General features: G+C 45.5%; 1 protein-coding gene across 6 annotated transcripts in view; it reads left to right on the top strand.

The window, feature by feature from the left end:
* The window catches only part of LOC109905862 (roundabout homolog 1), a 524,894-nt gene that overhangs the window by 144,807 nt on the left and 357,583 nt on the right, over positions 1-22,504 (top strand). For all 6 annotated transcript variants that reach the window (XM_031795449.1, XM_031795451.1, XM_031795447.1 and 3 more), the window contains exon 3: positions 19,165-19,257. In XM_031795449.1, coding sequence (XP_031651309.1) covers positions 19,165-19,257 — 93 coding nt within the window. The remainder of the gene's footprint in view (positions 1-19,164; positions 19,258-22,504) is intronic.

Raw genomic sequence — 22,504 nt, 5'->3', positions numbered from 1 at the left:
TTACATGATTAGCTCAATCAGGTAATATTAATTACGGAAAAATTATTTTATAGAATAGCATGTCATATCACCTAATCCGGCATAGCCAAAGACACAAAACTGTGTTATATTCGCCATATACCACACCTTCTCGGGCCTTATTGCTTAATTATACCACCGTGGCGTGGGCTTGCCTGGTGATGTAGTGAACCTGGGAGATCTGTGCCTCATCATCCCTGACACAGCGTTTACACACACCATTTCCTCACAACAATCGCCCCCGCTGCTTCGCCCATCATCACCATCACGCTAACCACACTCTTCACACTCCTCACAACATACCATGTTAACTGTGTCGGCTGTTTGGGGTTTATGACCCTATGCCACGTGTGTGAGGGGAAATATTAAAACCAGCTGTTTCAAACCAACATATATACAGAGTGGAGATTTTGTTTCAACTTGAAGTCAATGTGTGCTGACATTACAAAATGGGAATAAGTGATGAATAAGGTATGAACAATTCTGTATGGAACGTAGGCTACAAGCTTATTGCTAAACAGTTCTCCGATCTAACCATAACTATCACTCCTCTCCTGAAGGGTGTAGTGTAAGGCCTTTTATCATGTGTACATTTTTAAGCTTTCTCTCTTTTGTGGTTCCTGAAGATTTCACAAAGATATTTCTGGAAAAGCCATAGAGAACACCATGGAAGCAACTCTATATAACATAAAATATATGGTTTATAAGTACTTGGAATTTCCGACACTGTGCGGTCTCAGTCTAGACACACAAAACCATCTCCGACACTGGAATCTGTAGAAAATATGGAGCTGGCTGCAGGGTGCTGTACAGTGCTGGAGGGTGCACCAGGGTGCTGGAGGGTGCTGCAGGGTGTTGCAAGATTCTGGAGGGTGCTGAATGCTGGAGGGTGCTGGAAGGGGGGGGGGGTGCTGCAGGATGCTGCAGACTGCCAGAAGGTGCTGAATGATGCTGAACAGTGGGGTGCAGAATGGTGCTGAACGGTGCATCAGGGTGCTGACCGGTGCTGCAGGGTGTTGTAGGGTGCTGGAGGGATCTGCACGGTGTTGGTGGTTGTTGGAGTGTTCTGCAGGGTGCTGGAGGGTAATGCAAGATACTGCAGGGTGCTGGATGGTTGCTATAGTGTGCTGGAGGGCGCTGCATGGTGCTGAAGCGTGCTGCAGGGGATCATGGACAACAGCAGTCAGAGGTGCCAGAGAGTGTAGTGGAACCAGAGCCAGATACAACAGTGGCGCTGCGCTGAGGCTAATCATAGTTGATGAAGACTGGCAGTGGAGCTGCAGACTCAAACACAGATCACCCTCTTTAATTAATCGACTATTTGAAAATCTGGAAAGAGACAAGGCTTCTGTTATTGTGCCCCACTCTCCCTTTGTGTCTTAATTTTGAAAAGAGGCTAAATTGAATGAGGCTTTTGTTTTGGCCAATCTTCCCTGCAGTTGTGTGGCTAATGAAATAACGAGTGTGAATGAAAACAGATTTATGATTATTCAGATTGCCATCAAAAGAGTGTGATAGGAAGTTGAAACACAAAGGACCAAACCAAAAATTGTATTATTTCATTTATTTATTTGACTAAATCAGCAGCACTACTAGCACAGCAATTGTTAGACTATGTGAAGATGCATCGTCCAATCACATTTGTTCTTCTCTCCATCAGTTGTATGTTACTCATATATCTGTTAGTTGCAGCTCCAGCTGAGAAGCCCCATGTAGTAATGTCACCTCTGGAACCAGATGTAATGCTTCATACATATACTGTATTCTTCAACGGTTTCCCATCATTTTAACAGTGCATTTTTATAAGATCAAGCTAAGCGTGTTTGGCTAGTTCCATGTTATTTTCCTGCTGGCTGTGTGTTCTCTAGTCCCACGGACATATCCCTAGTGCTGCTACCAGTCCTGCAATGGCGTGGATAATATACTACTGCTGTAGGGTAAAAGTGGAAACAGGACTGAAAGTCCCACACCATATGAACACAGTACTGGACATATTACCACCAGATGTATAACACTGTGGCATTTTCCTCTCCTAAAGCCCTTGTCTTTAAACACATAAATGTAACAAAATGTTGTTGATGTCTCGTATGCTATACTGATTTACTGGAACAAAGTATGAAGGGATGCATTAGAGACGGTATGGTGCGTGACCCCTTTTACGCTCTCTACCTTCAAGGACAGCGCGGTGATTCGTTTCCCTTCTAAAAAATGCACTTGATTTTGTGCGCTTTGTCTCGATTTGTTGACGCCTAACAGATGGTAATGCGGTGCCTCTTGGCATGTCAATCAGTACTCTGCCTCCATCCAGCCAGTCACCTGCCACTAATACATTTGGGTGATTGTGTGGGGTGAGGGAGAGGGCTCTGTGAGGCCTTGACGGGGTGGGACGGCACGGGACGGGGGGCAGGATGGGGTGGGCGCACTTTGTCTTTTGTTGCATTTCATGCCTTGGTTGAATTTATGATCTGCCCCCAGCCCTCTGGTGACTCACTGCTCACATCATGTGTCAGGTGACACCATTGTTCTCTGGTAAACACAAACTGTAGGCTTTACCATCTCCTTCAGAGGCTTTGACTGAAATATTACCATCTGTGCTGATGATATATGGACTGGGGTTCAGCCATTGTTGTTTATTGGTATCAGGATAAGAGAAGGAAGCAAGCCTTAGGTGTTGATCCACGGGACATCCTGCTTATATCTGGGCCAACTATGTCAGGTTTAATATCAGACACTGATTTCACATTAGAGCTGGATCAACCTGAAGATAAATGTCAAGAGTGTCTTATAATTCAATTGAATCAAAATGTTCCTCTCTATAATCTCCACTGCCTCTGTCTATTTGATGCTTGATCCATTGAGAGTGAAAATTGAGAGGAGCTTTGCCAAGTAATAATGTTCAACTCATCGGGTTGCACAAGCACTGGACAGATGCCCGTGGAATAATGGTAATATTGTCAGGGAAAATTAAACCGCTATTTAGGGTTCACTAAGACTCTAGTGTAGCTCTATTCATGTGATCATCCCCAGATGAACACCAGATATGATTTCCATGTGAGTTATACGAGCTGCATGCCAGAAGAAGCCTCCTGTGGTTTTCTGTCAGACTTGTCCCAAAGCATCCAGGAACCTTGGCATATGGGGAAATACAGAGTCCATGAATTTCAAAGTGCATCGTTTGGGGTTCAGTAGTTGTTACTTATATCATTGAGTAATGATGCTGTCAGAAGAGTGTAGCTAACCGCTTGATATCTGTTTGAATGAAAGATATCTCTCTGAAAGACAGTAGGACAGGATAGTAAATCCCTCTGAAAGACAGTAGGACAGGATAGTAAATCTCTCTGAAAGACAGTAGGACAGGATAGTAAATCCCTCTGAAAGACAGTAGGACAGGATAGTAAATCTCTCTGAAAGACAGTAGGACAGGATAGTAAATCCCTCTGAAAGACAGTAGGACAGGATAGTAAATCTCTCTGAAAGACAGTAGGACAGGATAGTAAATCTCTCTGAAAGACAGTAGGACAGGATAGTAAATCCCTCTGAAAGACAGTAGGACAGGATAGTAAATCCCTCTGAAAGACAGTAGGACAGGATAGTAAATCTCTCTGAAAGACAGTAGGACAGGATAGTAAATCTCTCTGAAAGACAGTAGGACAGGATAGTAAATCTCTCTGAAGGACAGTAGGACAGGATAGTAAATCTCCCTGAAAGACAGTAGGACAGGATAGTAAATATCCCTGAAAGACAGTAGGACAGGATAGTAAATCTCCCTGAAAGATAGTAGGACAGGATAGTAAATCTCTCTGAAAGACAGTAGGACAGGATAGTAAATATCTCTGAAAGACAGTAGGACAGGATAGTAAATCTCTCTGAAAGACAGTAGGACAGGATAGTAAATCTCTCTGAAAGACAGTAGGACAGGATAGTAAATCTCTCTGAAAGACAGTAGGACAGGATAGTAAATCTCTCTGAAAGACAGTAGGACAGGATAGTAAATCCCGCTCTGAAAATATTGTGTGTTTAAATGAGTGACAAGGGGAAACCTTATGCAACTTTCTGAATTGTCTTATGGTCTATACTTTTCCTGACAGGGCCCTCTGGCAGGCTATCAAGTAAAAACATGTCTTGATTTGTTGAGTGGGGATTGCACTGTATTCCTAACATGGGCCGTGCTTTATTCCGTGTAGGTGGGTGGAAAGGAGATGTATCGCTATATAGTCACAGAGTTATTGTCTGCTATCTGTAAATGTCTTACCACTGACTCTACACATTCGATGGGGACAAGAAAACATATGGTTTGTCTGTCAAAGTGGGGAGTCACTGAATTTTGACATTGTAAACCATTCAGGATCCCTTTACAAGTTCAACTCCCACTCACTCCTTCCCTCACGTGAAATAGGTTTCCTTTCTCACGACCCTTCAGTCTTCTCAAAATCACTCAATCCCTCAAATGTGATTTGAACATGGTTTTGTTTTTATACCAATGCATTAGTCACCCAGTGCTTTATGAAATCTAGCCGAGGAGACAGTACCAAAGACAAGCTCATAGGAAGAAACTCTGAAGGGGAATCCTCCTTGCTGCAAAATAATATTCATATTCATTTCAAGTGAGACAGTGTCATCTTGATCCCCAACTAACTTGTTTTAGCCAAACATGATGATACCACAAATGATCCACACAGTCATTTGAAGCCCAGTGATCTCCTTTCAATGTCACTCTGGGGAAATTAAAGCAATTCCACTGACAAAACAATAACTCTCACTTAACTGTGAACCAATGTTCCCTGCCTAACGTTAGTCCAGTGAGAGAACATGGCCAGGTATGTAAGACTGACGATTTAGCCTGTCTCTTTATGGCCCCTTTGTGGTTACATCATCTACTCTCCACATCTGTGGACACATTGTAGCAGACATCATCAAGGTGTTGGCACAGCCTCTGGTAACTAAGCTACGGTATTGATCGACTCCTATACAGAGAAGAGGATCATTAGAGAAGTTGGCCAGACGCCTGCCATGTTCCCGTCGTCTTCGCTCAGGCTCATTTACATCTCTTCTAATCAGTGTTGTACAGATTGAGGACGTGAGTTGGTTTATCAGAGGACTTCATCTGACTGTGAATATTTGGTCTGTGTTCCTCAGATTTGCATACACATGTTCTCCCCTGACAACCACATATCTGTGGGAGCGAGAGAAGGTGAGGGAGAGAGAGGGAGAAGTCTGGAGAGGGGTGATCGTGTCTGCTGTGCTGTTTGTTCAGCTTGCCTGACTCCAGATCAGATGGTGACTGAGCTGTGACATAAGCAAGTCATTGAAAAATGAAAGAAGTAATTACGTTGTAGTCATGATAAAATCGCTACAAGCAAAACAACTTATCTGTGTGTTTTTAAACTGGAAATGAGAGGTTCCTAGCAAGTACATGTTTGTTGGCCATATTTAAATTTTTTGGTTCTGGTTCACAGGAATGTAAGTAGATATAACCACTGTCTGTGTAAACACTATAAGAGTCATATAAGGGAATCCTGGATAAAACCATTAAAACTGTAACACAAACACCATCAGACATTTAACATTGGTTAACTTTAACGATTGCATAACTATTGAAACATGTTTTCTAGACATTGCAAATCTGTATTTGACATTGCATTTTGTAAATGTTTTATATGGTCAATGCAATGTCTAAGTTTTGGCATTGTGGTATTGTGGCATATTAGTCAAGTCAAGACCAATGGACAACCAAAGAAAATAAATGTTTATAGACCAACACATTTCGGGAGAGAATTGGGAATGAGAAAGCTCACTTGTGGTTTAGAGTTGGATCTCACAAACAGCACAGTCATTTGAGTTTATCTGACACTCACTGTGACTAAATGTAAATGTTAATATATATATATATACCAGTCGAAAGTTTGGACACACCTACTCATTCAAGGGTCAGTCAAATTGACTGACCTTCATATCATAAAGTAATGATTGACTGCCATTTCTCTTTGCTTATTTGACCTGTTCTTGCCATAATATGGACTTGGGCTTTTAACAAATAGGTCTATCTTCTGTACACACCCCTACCTTGTCAAAACACAACTGATTGGCTCAAACGCATTAAGAAGGAAATACATGATTTTAACAGGCAGACCTGTTAATTTAAATGCATTCCAGGTGACTACCTCATGAAGCTGGTTGAGAGAATGCCTAGAGTGTGCGAAGCTGTCATCAAGGCAAAGGGTGGCTACGTTGAAGAATCTCAAATATAAAATATGTTTTGATTTGGTTAACACTTTTTGGATTACTACATGATTCCATATGTGTTTTTTCATGGTTTTGAAGTCTTCACTATTATTCTACAATGTAGAAAATTGTAAAAAATTAAGAAAAATCCTGGAATGAGTAGGTGTGTACAAACATGACTGGTACTGTATATACAGTATAACCACACACATACAGAAGTCTCGTCCACTGTTTTTTCTGGCTCCAGTCTATTGAAAGGCCATGCTCAAGTTAAGGCAACGAGTCTCCCTTTAAGCTTAAGTCAGGAATTAACATTCATTTGTCTACCTCTCAACTAGAATAATGGCCAATTTGTATTAATTCAAAGGTTGAGAGGAGCCAAGGTGTAGGTCATGGATAATTCCACGACGGCACCATTATTTACCCAACACTTCCTCATCAACATGTGGTACATGTGGAGATTCCTCATTTGTTTACACCATAACACAGCCTCTCAGAAATGGGAGAAGTCGTTACATCAAAGCCAGATCAGGTGATAGATCAGTGGAGGCTGTTCTCTCTTACTGCCTAATTAGAGGCTGTACAATTCCCCCAGCTACATTGTGGTCTTGACAACACAGTGACAACAGCAGCTCCAGGGCATAGGAGGTGGTGAGAGTCTGTAGTACACCTATCCTTTATGCATTCTTTGATACACATCAAATGTGTCATTTAGCAGACACTCTTATCTGGAGAGACTAGGGTTAAATGCCTTGCTCAAGGGTGCACCGACAGATTTTTCACCTAGTCGGCTCGAGGATTCGAACCAGCAACATTTAGGTTCCTGGCCCAACATTCATAAGTGCTAGGCTACCTGCTGCCCATTTACAAAAAACACCTCTGTGGGCATAGACACACTACATGACCAAAAGTATGTGGACACCTGCTCGTCAAACATCTCATTCCAAAATCATGGGCATTAATATGGAGTTGGTCTCGCCATTGCTGCCATAACAGCCTCCATTCTTCTGAGGAGGCTTTCCACTAGATGTTGGAACATTGCTACAGGGATTTGCTTCCATACAGCCACAAGAGCATTTGTGAGGTCGAGCACCATACTCGACAAACCGTTTCTGTATGGACCTCGCTTTGTGCAAGGGGGCATTGTCATGTTGAAACAGAAAAGGGCTTTCCTCAAACTGTTACCACAAAGTTGGAAGCACAGAATCTTCTAGAATGTCAATGTATGCTGTAGCGTTAACATTTCCCTTCAATGGAGCCTAGACCGAACCATGAAAAACAGCCCCAGACCATTGTTCCTCCTCCACCAAACTTTACAGTTGGCACTATGCATTGGGGCAGGTAGCGTCCTCCTGGCATCCGCCAAATTCAGATTCGGCCGTCGGACTGCCAGACGGTGAAGTGTGATTCATCACTCCAGAGAACACGTTTCCACTGCTCCAGAGTTCAATGGAGACGAGCTTTACACCACTCCAGCCAACTCTTGGCACTGCACATGGTGATCTTAGGCTTGTGTGTGGGTACTCGGTCATGGAAACCCATTTCATGAAGCTCCCGACGATCAGTTTTTGTGCAGTTGCTTCCAGAGGCAGTTTGGAACTAGGTAGTGAGTGTTGCAACCGTTTTTTACGCACTACACGCTTCAGCACTCAGTGGTCCCGTTCTGTGAACTTGTGTGGTCTACCACTTCGCGGCTCAGCCGTTGGTGCTCCCAGACATGTCCACTTTACAATAACAGCACTTCCAGTTGACTGGGGCAGCTCTAGCAGGGCAGAAATTTGATGAACTGACTTGTTGGAAAGATGGCATCCTATGACGGTGCCACTTTGAAAGTCACTGAGCTCTTCAGTAAGGCAATTCCCCTGCCAATATTTCTCTATGGAGATTGCATGGCTGTGTGCACAAAGCAACATGTGTGGTTGAAATAGCCAAATCCACTGATTTGAAGGGGTGTTCACATACTTTTGTATATATATTGTAGATTCTTTTACTGTTTCAGAAAGTTATATGTGAGTCCGTGTGTGCATGAACATCTGTGTTCGTCCGCAATGTCTGTCCGTATGTCCCTTAGTTTGACAGTCAATATGTTAAGAAACCATATGCTGCAGAACTGCTAAATGCGGTTATCGTAGATTGTCACTACGGTTGCCACAGTCCTGAAATGAGGTCTGAATGACACACTCCACTGCCCCCTAAACTCATTTAAAGTAGCAGGAAAAACCATGACTTCACTTTCCCCTTCACATGGGATCTACTTATTGGTTGGCCGTAAGGAGGTTGGCAATTCTCAGATAAAGACAAACGAGGCGGCCAAAGGGAATACTTGGTGAACATTGCTATTGTTCAAAGTCTAGTCAAATTACATTTAGGAGAAAAGAAGTCCCGGCGGCAACCGCTTATGAACTCCTGAAAAAAACTCCTGGAACTTTTCAGAGCTGAGATGAGGTGGTGTTGATCCCATACAATGTGTGACAGTGAGAAAGTAAGAGAAGGTCAATGATTTGTCAGCTCTGGTGGAGTCTACTCTCTGCGACAAGCTGCCCGTTCGTCATGGTCCCTAGTTCTAACGCCGGTCGGCCGGACCAGATTACAAGCTCTCTAAATCTGGTCACTTCTTACCATGCCGCTCCAATCTCCTTGTCCCTAATGGCCCCCATCTGTTCCTCCATGGAATTCTCTCTCTCTCTCTCTCTCTCTCTCTCTCTCTCTCTCTCTCTCTCTCTCTCTCTCTCTCTCTCTCTCTCTCTCTCTGTCTCCCTCTCTCTCTGTCTCCCTCTCTCTGTCTCTGCCTCTCTCTGCCTCCCTCTCTCTCTGTCTCCCTCTCTCTCTGTCTCCCTCTCTCTGTCTCCTTCTCTCTGTCTCCCTCGGTCTCGGTCCCTGTCCCTGTCCCTGTCCCACCCACCCTCTGTCTCCCTCTCTCTCTGTCTCCCTCTCTCTCTGTCTCCCTCTCTCTCTGTCTCCCTCTCTCACTGTCTCCCTCTCTCTCTGTCTCCCTCTCTCTCTCTGTCTCCCTCTCTCTCTCTGTCTCCTTCTCTCTGTCTCTGCCTCTCTCTGCCTCCCTCTTTCTCTGTCTCCCTCTCTCGCTGTCTCCCTCTCTCTCTGTCTCCCTCTCTCTGTCTCCTTCTCTCTGTCTCTGCCTCTCTCTGCCTCCCTCTCTCTCTGTCTCCCTCGGTCTCGGTCCCTGTCCCTGTCCCTGTCCCACCCCCCCCTCTGTCTCCCTCTCTCTCTGTCTGCCTCGGTCTCGTTCTCGGTCCCTGTCCCTGTCCCTGTCCCTGTCCCACCCCCCCCCCCTCTGTCTCCCTCTCTCTCTGTCTCCCTCGGTCCCTGTCCCTGTCCCTGTCCCTGTCCCTGTCCCTGTCCCCTCTCTCTCTCTCTCTGCCATTTTTAAACTGTGATGTCAAGCGGTGTCAAAGAAATGGACATCTGGGTCATTTGGCAGGTCTGAACGTGCTTGTCTCAGCTTCCCAGTCAGAGCAAGTTCAGACACTAGTCGCAGTGCTTGTCTCAGCTTCCCAGTCAGAGCAAGTTCAGACACTAGTCACAGTGCTTGTCTCAGCTTCCCAGTCAGAGCAAGTTCAGACACTAGTCACAGTGCTTGTCTCAGCTTCCCAGTCAGAGCAAGTTCAGACACTAGTCACAGTGCTTGTTTCAGCTTCCCAGTCAGAGCAAGTTCAGACACTAGTCACAGTGCTTGTCTCAGCTTCCCAGTCAGAGCAAGTTCAGACACTAGTCACAGTGCTTGTCTCAGCTTCCCAGTCAGAGCAAGTTCAGACACTAGTCACAGTGCTTGTCTCAGCTTCCCAGTCAGAGCAAGTTCAGACACTAGTCACAGTGCTTGTCTCAGCTTCCCAGTCAGAGCAAGTTCAGACACTAGTCACAGTGCTTGTCTCAGCTTCCCAGTCAGAGCAAGTTCAGACACTAGTCACAGTGCTTGTCTCAGCTTCCCAGTCAGAGCAAGTTCAGACACTAGTCACAGTGCTTGTCTCAGCTTCCCAGTCAGAGCAAGTTCAGACACTAGTCACAGTGCTTGTCTCAGCTTCCCAGTCAGAGCAAGTTCAGACACTAGTCACAGTTGTTTCAGTTCTCCATAGACAGAGATACTCTTGAACTCAAGTGGTTCAAGAACATAACTGCAGTTCAGTTGGTTGGATATTGGAAAAATATGGACATTATAAATCTCTTCTTCATCTCACAGATGGTTATTGCTGTAGGACTGCCAAGAACTGTCAAAACTGTTTTTATCTACTACTGTGGTACACATATCTGCCAATGGTATTTGAGTGAAAGAGGTAATGCACGGCAATGCAGCCTAGGGACCATTAAACATCATGTACCACTCCACAAGCCAATCAGCTCTCATTGTTTTGCAGGTTGGTGTTAAATGTCATGAGTCTTGCCCTGGAGGCAGAACTGAGTGATTTTCCCTCAGATAGCGAAGCTTCAAAGTCAAATTGATCTATATTGTAAAATATTCATGATAACAATAATGTGCTTTTTGGTCTTTATTCAAGGTTCAAACTAGGCACTAGGGTTAGCAGTGTGTTTAAGGTTAGTGTTAAGGTAGGGTTATGTTTAAAATCAGATAATATCACTTTGTGGCTGTGCTAGCTAGTGACAACTCTGAAGAACTGCCTCCAGAACAAGATTCATGATAAAAAACGTTAACCTGTGTTTGTTCTGGAGTCTGCCTGTATTATTCTTTCTGTGGTTACTGGATGCACACCGGGCCAATCTGTCAGCAAAATGATATGACATATTGTTCTTCCCTGACATTTGTGCTTTTAAAGAACCACAATTATCAACACATGATGTGAGAGGAAAGGAGTGAACTCCTCTGCCAACTTGGAAAACAGAGTCTGACAGGTTTATTCAGTTCTCTGTAACCAAAGTCACTTCTGAATGAGATGAGAGGGAGCACAACACTGCTCCATAGCTGTCAGGACAGGAGCATGGAAAGAAAATGATATGCATTCATCCAGACTAAAAATGAAAAGTGCCATCACAATGATAATATCTGATTATTATCTACTAAGTGATTATGGGGAAATAAAGCAGTGCCAATGTAGGAAGATAGGAGCAGTTTATAAAGTAGGAATGCTATCTTCTGATGTGAACTTTCTGTTTTTATTTCCACTCCGGTAGTCTTCTCTCATTGGAAACCATTGGAGCCAAATGACTCGTCAGCCTAATTATCTCATTAACATCACTCAAATCTTTATCTCATGACAACAAAATTATTGTTACGCTCTATGGCACACGATACAAAAAAAAGTATCTTGACAAAATGTTACTCTTGTGTAGAGAATATATTGGTGTCTCAGTGTTTATCTCAAATTACTTTAATGACTTTGGGATAAAGGTCAGAATAGAGAGTATCAAAGTTGAGTTCCCATCCACTTTCTCACCAAAACTGCTGGCTCAATAACATTTGTCTCAGAATGAGGTGTGACAATGTTAAGTCTTCCATGGAGAGGAAAGCAGTGGGGATAGCATCTCTGTAGGGACAGAGAGAAAGTGGAGAAGAGGAGGAGATTCATGTTCGGAGTGGCCTGGGGGAGTCCTCATAGACAGGACATCCTTCAGCCTCGGACCAGACTACACTGCTCTCTATTTACTCAGCACCTGGAAACTAGCTCTGCAAATACACTATAGACAACATAGATACAGTGGGGCAAAAAAGTATTTGGTCAGCCACCAATTGTGCAAGTTCTCCCACTTAAAAAGATGAGAGAGGCCTGTAATTTTCATCATAGGTACAATTCAACTATGACAGACAAAATTAGAAAAAAAAATCCAGAAAATCACATTGTAGGATTTTTAATGAATTTATTTGCAAATTATGGACATAGTGTGTGTGCTGTGCATATACACACATTCTGCATGTATGAGATTACAGACAAATACTGTACATTATTACAAATATCTCTGGTGCTTCCATATCCCAGTCTAATATGTCCCAATCTTTGCATTAGCCATACTGTTTACCAGTCGCTATCGCCTCCACGGTGGCTGCCTCTCAGCAAACCATTTGATCCCTCTGGTGCGTTCTTTCTCACCGACTGTTTCCATAGATAACAGCGACATAAAAAGGCTTCCCTAGCGACCCATCTAGAAGCCTCGTTGTGGTTATCATTGGCGTACACACTGTGTGGTTTTGAGGTGGGCAAGAGACGCTCTCATATGCGTAATCCTGCTCTGAGTTGACAAGGTTAGGGCTGGTGGGAGTTCCTCCCCCCTTCACAGGAAGTAGGATCCACAGGGGACAGACGGGCTAATGTGGTCTCAGTCCCTTAAACCACCCCTGGGTGATCATTGTCTCTGTCTGTCTCATTGTCTCTGCTAGGCCTGGACCCAGGGATGACCCCATTCAGTCATTCACATAGTGAAATGACACACGCAGGCTTTCAAAGGCCTGAGTGGGTATGGTGTTGGGGGTGGTACATGAAAGGTCTGAGTGGGTATGGGCTTGGGCTTGGTACATGAAAGGCCAGAGTGGGTACGGTGTTGGGTTGGTACATGAAAGGTCTGAGTGGGTATGGTGTTGGGGATGGTACATGAAAGGTCTGAGTGGGTATGGTCCTTAGCTTGGTACATGAAAGGCCACAGTGGGTATGGTGTTGGGTTGGTACATGAAAGGTCTGAGTGGGTATGGTGTGGGGGTTGGTACATGAAAGGTCTGAGTGGGTATGGGGTTGGGGTTGGTACATGAAAGGTCCATTAAATACATTTAAAGGTACATTACATGTCTGAGTGGGAATGGTGTTGGGATTGGTACATGAAATGTCTGAGTGGGGTATGGTGTTGGGGTTGGTACATTAAATGTCTGAGTGGGTGTGGTGTTGGGATTGGTACATTAAAGGTCTGAGTGGGTATGGTGTTGGGGTTGGTACATGAAATGTCTGAGTGGGTATGGGGTTGGGGTTGGTACATGAAAGGTCTGAGTGGGTATGGTGTTGGGGTTGGTACATGAAATGTCTGAGTGGGGTATGGTGTTGGGGTTGGTACATTACATGTCTGAGTGGGTATGGTGTTGGGATTGGTACATTACAGGTCTGAGTGGGTATGGTGTTGGGGTTGGTACATGAAATGTCTGGGTGTGTATGGTGTTGGTGTTGGTACATGAAATGTCTGAATGGGTATGATGTTGGTGTTGGTACATGAAATGCCTGAGTGGGTATGGTGTTGGGGATGGTACATGAAAGGTCTGGGTGGGTATGGTGTTTGGGTTGGTACATGAAAGGTCTGAGTGGGTATGGTGTTGGTGTTGGTACATGAAATGCCTGAGTGGGTATGGTGTTGGGGATGGTACATGACAGGTCTGGGTGGGTATGGTGTTGGGGTTGGTACATGAAAGGTCTGGGTGGGTATGGTGTTGCGGTCTACCTCCCCAATCTCTCTCTCTCTCCATCCCTCTCTCTACCTCCCCAATCTCTCTCTCTCTCCATCCCTCTCTCTACCTCCCCAATCTCTCTCTCTCTCCATCCCTCTCTCTACCTCCCCAATCTCTCTATCCCTCTCTCTACCTCCCCAATCTCTCTCTCTACCTCCCTCCCTCCCTCCCTCATCTCTGTCTCCCTCCCCAATCGCTCTCTCTCTCTACCTCCCCAATCCCTCCCTCCCTCCCTCCATCCCTCTCTCTCTCCCTCCCTCCTCCCTCTCTTTCTCCTCCAGTGGTGTTTGCTCTTTGTGTGTGGGTTTCCTTCAATATTTCCAGGCTTGATTAAAAGCCCATTAGCGATGCATGGCCCTGGGTAAAACACAGAAAGTGTAATCAAAATGGAAATGAGAGAGACAGTGTGGAGAGGAGGGGTGTGGAGAGAGAGATGAAGCGAGCAGCGACTGTCTTCACCACAACAGACAATTTTCCACATTCTCTCTTTTTTCGTCAGTTTTTATAGTAATAAGGCAGAAATGATTAAACTGAGGCCCAGCATAATGAGAATAAATCATGTTCAGGAACATGCAGTTGACAGCTGTGATTCGGCTCTGCTCAAAGCAAATAGGCAGAGAGGAAGAATGAAATGGAAGAGAAAATTACACTGTGTTTGGTTTTTGTTAGCAGTTGCCAGCTATAAATATCCCCATCCAACATCGTTCCTCTCTTTATTTTGCTGTATATAAATAAATACTTGTCAACCTACCTAGACTTTAAGCAGAAACAAATGTTGACAGTGTTGTTACTAATGGCCTCATCCCTTCCTATCAGACAGTGTGAAGGAACTCATCAAACTGCAGTTAATAAGCCCAGGGCCTGAAGTCAGACTCCGCACACACACTACACCATCCATCACCTCCACTGTCTGGGCCAATACACGACGAGATAAAAATGACACAGCAGTCTGAACCTCCATTCACATCAACTACCTGATCCTCCATTCCCAGCAACTACCAGCTCCTCCATTCACATCAACTACCAGCTCCTCCATTCACATCAACTACCAGCTCCTGCATTCACATCAACTACCTGATCCTCCATTCACATCAACTACCTGATCCTCCATTCACATCAACTACCTGATCCTCCATTCACATCAACTACCTGATCCTCCATTCACATCAACTACCTGATCCTCCATTCACATCAACTACCTGATCCTCCATTCACATCAACTACCAGCTCCTCCATTCACATCAACTACCTGAGCCTCCATTCACATCAACTACCTGATCCTCCATTCACATCAACTACCTGATCCTCCATTCACATCAACTACCTGATCCTCCATTCACATCAACTACCTGATCCTCCATTCACATCAACTACCAGATCCTCCATTCACATCAACTACCTGATCCTCCATTCACATCAACTACCTGATCCTCCATTCACATCAACTACCAGATCCTCCATTCACATCAACTACCTGATCCTCCATTCACATCAACTACCTGATCCTCCATTCACATCAACTACCTGATCCTCCATTCACATCAACTACCTGATCCTCCATTCACATCAACTACCTGATCCTCCATTCACATCAACTACCAGCTCCTCCATTCACATCAACTACCAGCTCCTCCATTCACATCAACTACCTGATCCTCCATTCACATCAACTACCAGCTCCTCCATTCACATCAACTACCAGCTCCTCCATTCACATCAACTACCTGATCCTCCATTCACATCAACTACCTGATCGTCCAATCACATCAACTACCAGCTCCTCCATTCACATCAATTACCCGCTTCTCCTCGTTTGTCAGCCTAAGCAATGAGAAACAATGAGAAGCACAAGGGCAAAAACAAAGACATGATGATGACTGGGCTGCCATGTTTCACTGTGTGTGATGTGCTCTACAGCTGATTATTGCTGTTTTGCAAACTTCTATTTAGTTGTTCATAGTAGCAGAGAAACATGGCATCATTTAGAGCAATATGATTGGTGAGTCCTGAGCACTGGGTTGAGGCCATCAGTTACAAAGAGACCCTATTGGCCAGCTCCCCGTGGCCAGGTCCAGACAGGGTGGAAACTGACCCAGAAAACAGATGGCTCTTTTGGTGTTAGACTGTGGATATGACAGCTGGGGGGATGAGAGGTTGGGGGTTGAGAAGCTGGGGGGGGTGAGAGGCTGGGGGGGTGAGAGGCTGGGGGATGAGAGGCTGGGGGATGAGAGACTGGGGGGTGAGAGGCTGGGGGATGAGAGATGGGGGTGAGAGATGGGGGTGAGAGGCTGGGGGATGAGAGGCTGGGGGATGAGAGGCTGGGGGTTGAGAGGCTGGGGGATGAGAGGCTGGGGGTTGAGAGTCTGGGGGATGAGAGGCTGGGGGTGAGAGGATGGGGGATGAGAGGCTGTGGGATGAGAGGCTGGGGGATGAGAGGTTGGGGGTTGAGATGCTGGGGGTGAGAGGCTGGTGGATGAGAGGCTGGGGGTTGAGAGACTGGGGGTTGAGAGGATGGGGGTGAGAGGCTGGGGGTTGAAAGGCTGGGGGATGAGAGGCTGGGGGTTGAGAGGCTGGGAGTTGAGAGGCTAGGGGATGAGAGGCTGGGGGGTTGAGAGGCTGGGGGATGAGAGGCTGCGGGATGAGAGGCTGGGTTTGAGAGGCTGGGGGATGAGAGGCTGGGGGATGAGGGCTGGGCCAGGGTTGACCAGGGAGCAGCAGGCATTACTTTGTATCTGTTTGAGAGCAATTGGTTATCAGCACATGGGCTCTAGTAATCAGCCAACAGGGGAGATGAGATATGGTGCAATTCTGTGACTAGAGGGGTTGGAGGTGGGGGGTGGGGGGTTCCAAAGGGCTCCCGTGTTTTTGTTCAAGAGCCCCGGGGCAGCTGAGTACACCACCTGTTAATAACTCTGAAGTGGCCTTTAATTGGAGTCCTGGCTGTGGACCAGCCTATGAACAACTGAGAGAGGAAGGCCTGGCTGTGGACCAGCCTATGAACAACTGAGAGAGGAGGCCTGGCTGTGGACCAGCCTATGAACAACTGAGAGAGGAGGCCTGGCTGTGGACCAGCCTATGAACAACTGAGAGTGGAGGCCTGGCTGTGGACCAGCCTATGAACAACTGAGAGAGGAGGCCTGGCTGTGGACCAGCCTATGAACAACTGAGAGGAGGCCTGGCTGTGGACCAGCCTATGAACAACTGAGAGAGGAGGCCAACAAAGACAGCAGATGCACAACAGAGATTGCAGGAAGCCCAGGGGCACAGGGAAATGGAAAATATGAGAATCATGAAAATCTCTAAGGGATGACCTACCCTGTTTTGAACAAGTCAAGGAGTTACAGTGCTCTAAACCCATTCAGGATTAACGGGTAGTATAATCATCTTTGGGACGTCATCCTCTGCTGCTATAATGAACACAGAAAACTATATTTTCTCTTGGATATATCTGGGGATAACATCATTATATAACCCCTTACTGGTATTATGTTGATTTGAAACTGTTTTGTTTTTAAGGTCACAGATAATTAATTATATTTTAAAATCAGAATGAACAAATGATTTGTTAACTTGTTTTTGTTTTAATTAGGTTACAAATGCCAGCCATGTCTTCTGTTACAGGCAGGGTGTAATTATTCTGCTTTAGAGGTGTTGATGACAACAACAACATCAGAGATCTGGTTTATCCTGGAACTGGTGTCATAATACAGTGTTTCCCAACCCTGGTCCTCGAGTATCTCTAACAGTACACAGCTTCGTTGGAGCCCTTGGCAAACACACCTCATTCAGCTCATTGAGAGCTTGATGATTAGTTGACAGTTTGAATCAAGTGTGATTGTCCAGAGTTGCAATAAAATGTAATATGTGTCAAAACCTAAATCAGACAGACAAAGAAACTCATTCTGTCTTCCTGGATGTCTGTGTTCCATTCTGTGTTGAGCCTGATTCAGAACCTTGTCTGTGTCTATATGTGCATGGTTCTGTTTGTCTTGTTGCCTCCCCTTGGTTCTGTTTGTGTTGTAGTTGTGTCAGTCGGAGCAGAGCAGAACCACTTGTTTGTGTAAACAGTAACACAGCACAGAGAGAGACGTTTCTGATATTAGGATGGTCCCAGCATGGGGCTCTTAAACTGTCCCGGCGTTGCTCTAACTACAACACTACAGGACCAGTAGGGAGCAGGACCATTCATGTGGAACGCCTCTCCAACATGTCTCTAGCATGTTGTTTTCTTGTCGCCAAATTTGTCAAAACTGTTTTTTAGCCTTGTCATACTGTGCTGTATTTATCGTGTTCATTCAAAATGCTATGTTTCTTAATGCTGTCAGACTTCTGTAGAAATAACCAAGACAAAGGGAATAGGTGTCATACTGTTACACAGTCTAGTGATCCAAAGTGCTCTCCAATGATCTATTCAGTCTGCTATTTATCCCCACTGATGCCAGATCCCATTGAGGAAACAGACACTTCCGACAGACTGCCTTTCAGTCAGCTGGATGGTTTAGACCTCCTTTTATTAACCCCCCTCACCTCCCCCCAGCCCAAATTAACCCCCTGTCAGAGGCCCACAATGAGAGTGGGCATGGCCCAGGCTGATTTATCCCACGTCTACCCATCGTGAGGGCACAGTGGCCCCAATCTCCCCATTAGCCATACGCCCATCCCTGTTGGCCTCCCTCCCTCCCTCCCTCACCCACTCCCCTGTCCCCCCCTGCCCCTCTGTCCCGCCCTCACACGGCCTGTCAAACAACACAAATCTATCACCCTGTTTGCAGAAGAGACAGTCAGCCAAAATACTGATGTGATGGGAGAGGGATCACAATCAAAGGACTGATTAGCAATTAATTGGCTGTAAAAATAAGTGTTGGCAGCAGTATGTGTGTGTGTGTGTGTGTGTGTGTGTGTGTGTGTGTGTGTGTGTGTGTGTGTGTGTGTGTGTGTGTGTGACAGAGAGAGAGAGTGTAGGTGTGTGCATGGTTGGGTCCTAAATCAGGGGAGGAGTGCCCTAACCCTCCCCACTCTGCCCTGCCCATATGGTCCCTCAGGAGTGCAGCCAGTCATGGTTGTTGGGAGGCTAGAGGGAATCCCATTCTGCACACACACACAGAGACATACACACCACAACCACCACACCACAACGCAGCATGGGGACACACTACCACAGAGCCTAGGAGATAGACAACCCTTCAGTCTGACAGTTCTCTCCCATTGAGACTGACATCCTTCCCTGACGGATCTTTAAAAGAAAGCTGATTGACACACTGTGGCACTACTGTCCAGGATTATTATTGTCTCAGTCAGAGTCTCGTTGGATATTATCTTGACGACTGTTGGATCTTGGATACAGCCAGAGATGTGGGTGGGTGGTCCCTCCCACAGAGGATATCGGGTGGGTGGGCTGTGGCACCCTCTGAGCCTGGCACTGCTGAGTGTGTTGTGCTGCCTGTGCCAGATGGGCATAGGGGCATGGGCACTGGCCGTGTCCGGTAATGAGAGTGTGCCAGGGGTCTCAGTCTCTGTGGTATTATTTCCGACAGACACGGGCGCTGCCACTCAGGACGGGGCCAGTGAAGGGGCCACCTCGGCCCCCACCTCAGAACACGAGGATGACAACTCCCTGGGCTACACAGGTACTGATGCTGCTTCATGTTACTATGGTCAACCCTTGTGTGCATGTTTGTGTGTGTGTGTGTATGTGTGTGTGTGTGTGTGTGTGTGTGTGTGTGTGTGTGTGTGTGTGTGTGTGTGTGTGTGTGTGTGTGTGTGTGTGTGTGTGTGTGTGTGTGTGTGTGTGTGTGTGTGTGTGTGTGTGTGTGTGTTGACTCAGTTAAATGTTTCCAATGACTCTGTCATGTCCAGTCTTCTCTACCTCTTATTGCAACACATACTTTTCTATCAGAGGTTCTCTTGAGTTTTCTCATGTTCTCTCTAGCCTATCCATCCATCTGTAAGTCTTTATGCTGCTCAAAGTTGTATTTGTGAAACGTTATTCATTCATAATGTGAGGTTGGAGGAATTGATTACACTGGGTGAGGCACAATAGTGACTAATGGAAGGAGGTGGGTTTTAAAGTTGTAATCGTGACATTATTGTCTGCATAGCAACTGTCATAGTCTTTCTGAACTTGGAGTGAAGAAATGGCAGATCATATGAAACATATTCTGTCACACCTGGTATATAAACCTCTTATCCTCTATAGTTATCAGAGATTACAATGTGCATATAGGTGAATGATCTTAGTGTAGACATCTTCTATATAAGCATTAAGAATTCCCCTGTTCACTGTATACCATGTTAATGCACAGAACACTGTGAGTAACTGAATAAGGCCAACTGCCTGTGTCTCCCTCTGAGCTCCAACACTACCTAAGAGAAATGGAAATCAAACGTGTTGATCATTTTGTGAATAAATGACCAGAGACTAGATAGGTTTCCATTTGTGAGTACAGAAAGAGGAGATGTGTGGGAGACCGAGGTGCAGTGTGCTGAGTGGTGTTTCAGTTGACATAGACGGTGTCTCCCAGGGTCAGAGGGCTCTGTGGGGTGATGAGGAATAGGAAATGGGACCAACCTGAGGGACTGAGCTAACAGACACACACACACACACACACACACACACAGACACACACACGGTCTGGAGCTGATTACAGACGAGGCGTGTGTTTGGTTTGTTTTTGCTTCGTCTTCCTGACATGAGGGGAATAGAAGTGTCTCCACTGTGTTGTCACTGTGTGTGAGGAGCCCTGGTGATTTACCGGACCTCACACACACAGCCTCTCTAGGCTCCAGGACGTCTCCGGCAGGAACAGGAAGTTCAATATGAACTGCTAGAGCCATTACCAGGGTCCATCACCGTGTGTGGTGGAGGATAGGATCGCCAAGAAGGGAAGGTTTTAGATCCCCAGTAAATATGAGGATCGCTGCCAGTGTCACAGAAAACATGTGAAAATGATATCATCTAAAGCTGATACAGACTGGTATGTCTGTATTGCTTCACCGTTTCTGTGCCTTGACATACAGAACATGGACTAGCTAAAATCCTCTATTTCTGTATTGTTGTGTCACTATTAGATTGTTGAACTGGATACAGATCAGAGTTACATATTGCTCTTTAAAACCGTTTGCCCTGTTTTGGCATAATTCACGTGAAGATTTAATCTGGAAAAATCATATAATTTCTGCCTCTCTGCATACGGGTTCATGGTCAGGGTGGGAGGCGTTTAAACCTGTTTGAGTGACCCCCCTCATTAATCTGCTATAATGACAGTTCCAGGAGATCATCTTTAATCCGGCCGTTTAATCCAACTGTGCATGGAATGAGGGAAATCGATCTGTCCCAGCCAGGGAAATGAAACTATTAGGTGACCTAATAATTCAGTCTGCTGCTGCTAGGACAGATTGGGCTGCAGCCAAGGACTCCTTTTACACACTGCATGCCTGGGTTGACCTGCAGATTAGTTTGAAAGCTGACACTTTTTAGCAGGAGTTGAATTGAAGTTCACCTTGAGAGGGCCACACGGTAAAGTATCGGATCCTTCATGTGGTTCACTGCTTTTATTTTTGCCATTGAACCCCCTTGTGATCATTTTGTCCTTGATTGAGAAACAAGTCCATTGATTATGAGGTAAATCTCACCATGTGGCTGAGGTAAGTGGCAGATCCCAACAGACAACAGAGGACATTGAGCTGAATGACAGCAGGGTAATACCTGTCCCCAGTAGAGGACAAGTTCACTGTGACCCCACTCCATACAGGGCCCTACAGAAGTATGATGCGGTCTGACCTTTGTATTAAGGTTCTATCAGAGTACCAAACGTGTCCGTATACACACAGCTATTGGACCGTTGGCTTTCATACTGTTCAAATTCTAAACGCAGCTCAAGCTTTTAACTCCAACTGTCAACACAATGAAATGCATAGAGGACACATACCGGAGACACGTTGGTTGGGAATTTTTGGTCTGTGCTTTTTGGTCTGTGCTTTTTGGTCTGTGCTTTTTGGTCTGTGCTTTTTGGTCTGTGCTTTTTGGTCTGTGCTTTTTGGTCTGTGCTTTTTGGTCTGTGCTTTTTGGTCTGTGCTTTTTGGTCTGTGCTTTTTGGTCTGTGCTTTTTGGTCTGTGCGTCCCCCGTGGATGGTGGTCTCAGAGCCACATTCTAGATTCATGCTTTAGGTTTACTGTAAATAAATGACACTTTAATCATAGTTATAACACATATGTATCTAATATGAGCAGGTGGTATGTTCATTATAACATGTCCACGGTGATAACTACTAGGATAATAACAGATTGGAATCGCTTGATTTGTTGAAGAATGACTATGAAGCCTTTATTATCAGCCTAAATGTGTGTATGGATGATCTCAAAATACCATCATATAACTTTCAATCTGTGGCGGCACACTATTGACCTGAAGGTTACCTGAGTGTTAAGATTGGTGTTTTTTATGCTCCTCTAACAGACTTGATTATTACTCTCAGCAGCCAGCCTGCCAGTCAACCAGTCAGCCAGCAAGCCAGCCAGTCAGCAAGCCAGTCAGCCAGCCAGCCAACCAGTCAGCCAGCCAGACAGCCAGCTCTCACAAATTGCATCCTGAAGTCAAAGTGCATTGTAAATGTATGTCCATAATAAAGGAGAGCGACCAGATTCAAAACAGAATAATTAAAGTTGCATGCTAAACCCCCAGCAGCACTTGCAGTATGTTAGCTGCCACACTGCACTGTAGTTGGCAGTGACAGACACAAAGACAGAGAAAGGAGAGGAGACAGGTCTGTGGTTCTCCTGCTGTAGCATGAAAGGCTGAGCTTGACTTTAGAGCAGTCCATCTCAGATCATCTCCCCTCACTGTCCACAACTACCACTGCGTCTGTCACACATCA

The sequence above is a fragment of the Oncorhynchus kisutch genome, linkage group LG18, assembly GCF_002021735.2.
Source record: "Oncorhynchus kisutch isolate 150728-3 linkage group LG18, Okis_V2, whole genome shotgun sequence".
NCBI classification, from domain to species: Eukaryota; Metazoa; Chordata; class Actinopteri; order Salmoniformes; family Salmonidae; genus Oncorhynchus; species Oncorhynchus kisutch.
Note: the sequence above shows the minus strand (reverse complement) of the source record. Positions and strands in the feature narration are given on the sequence as shown.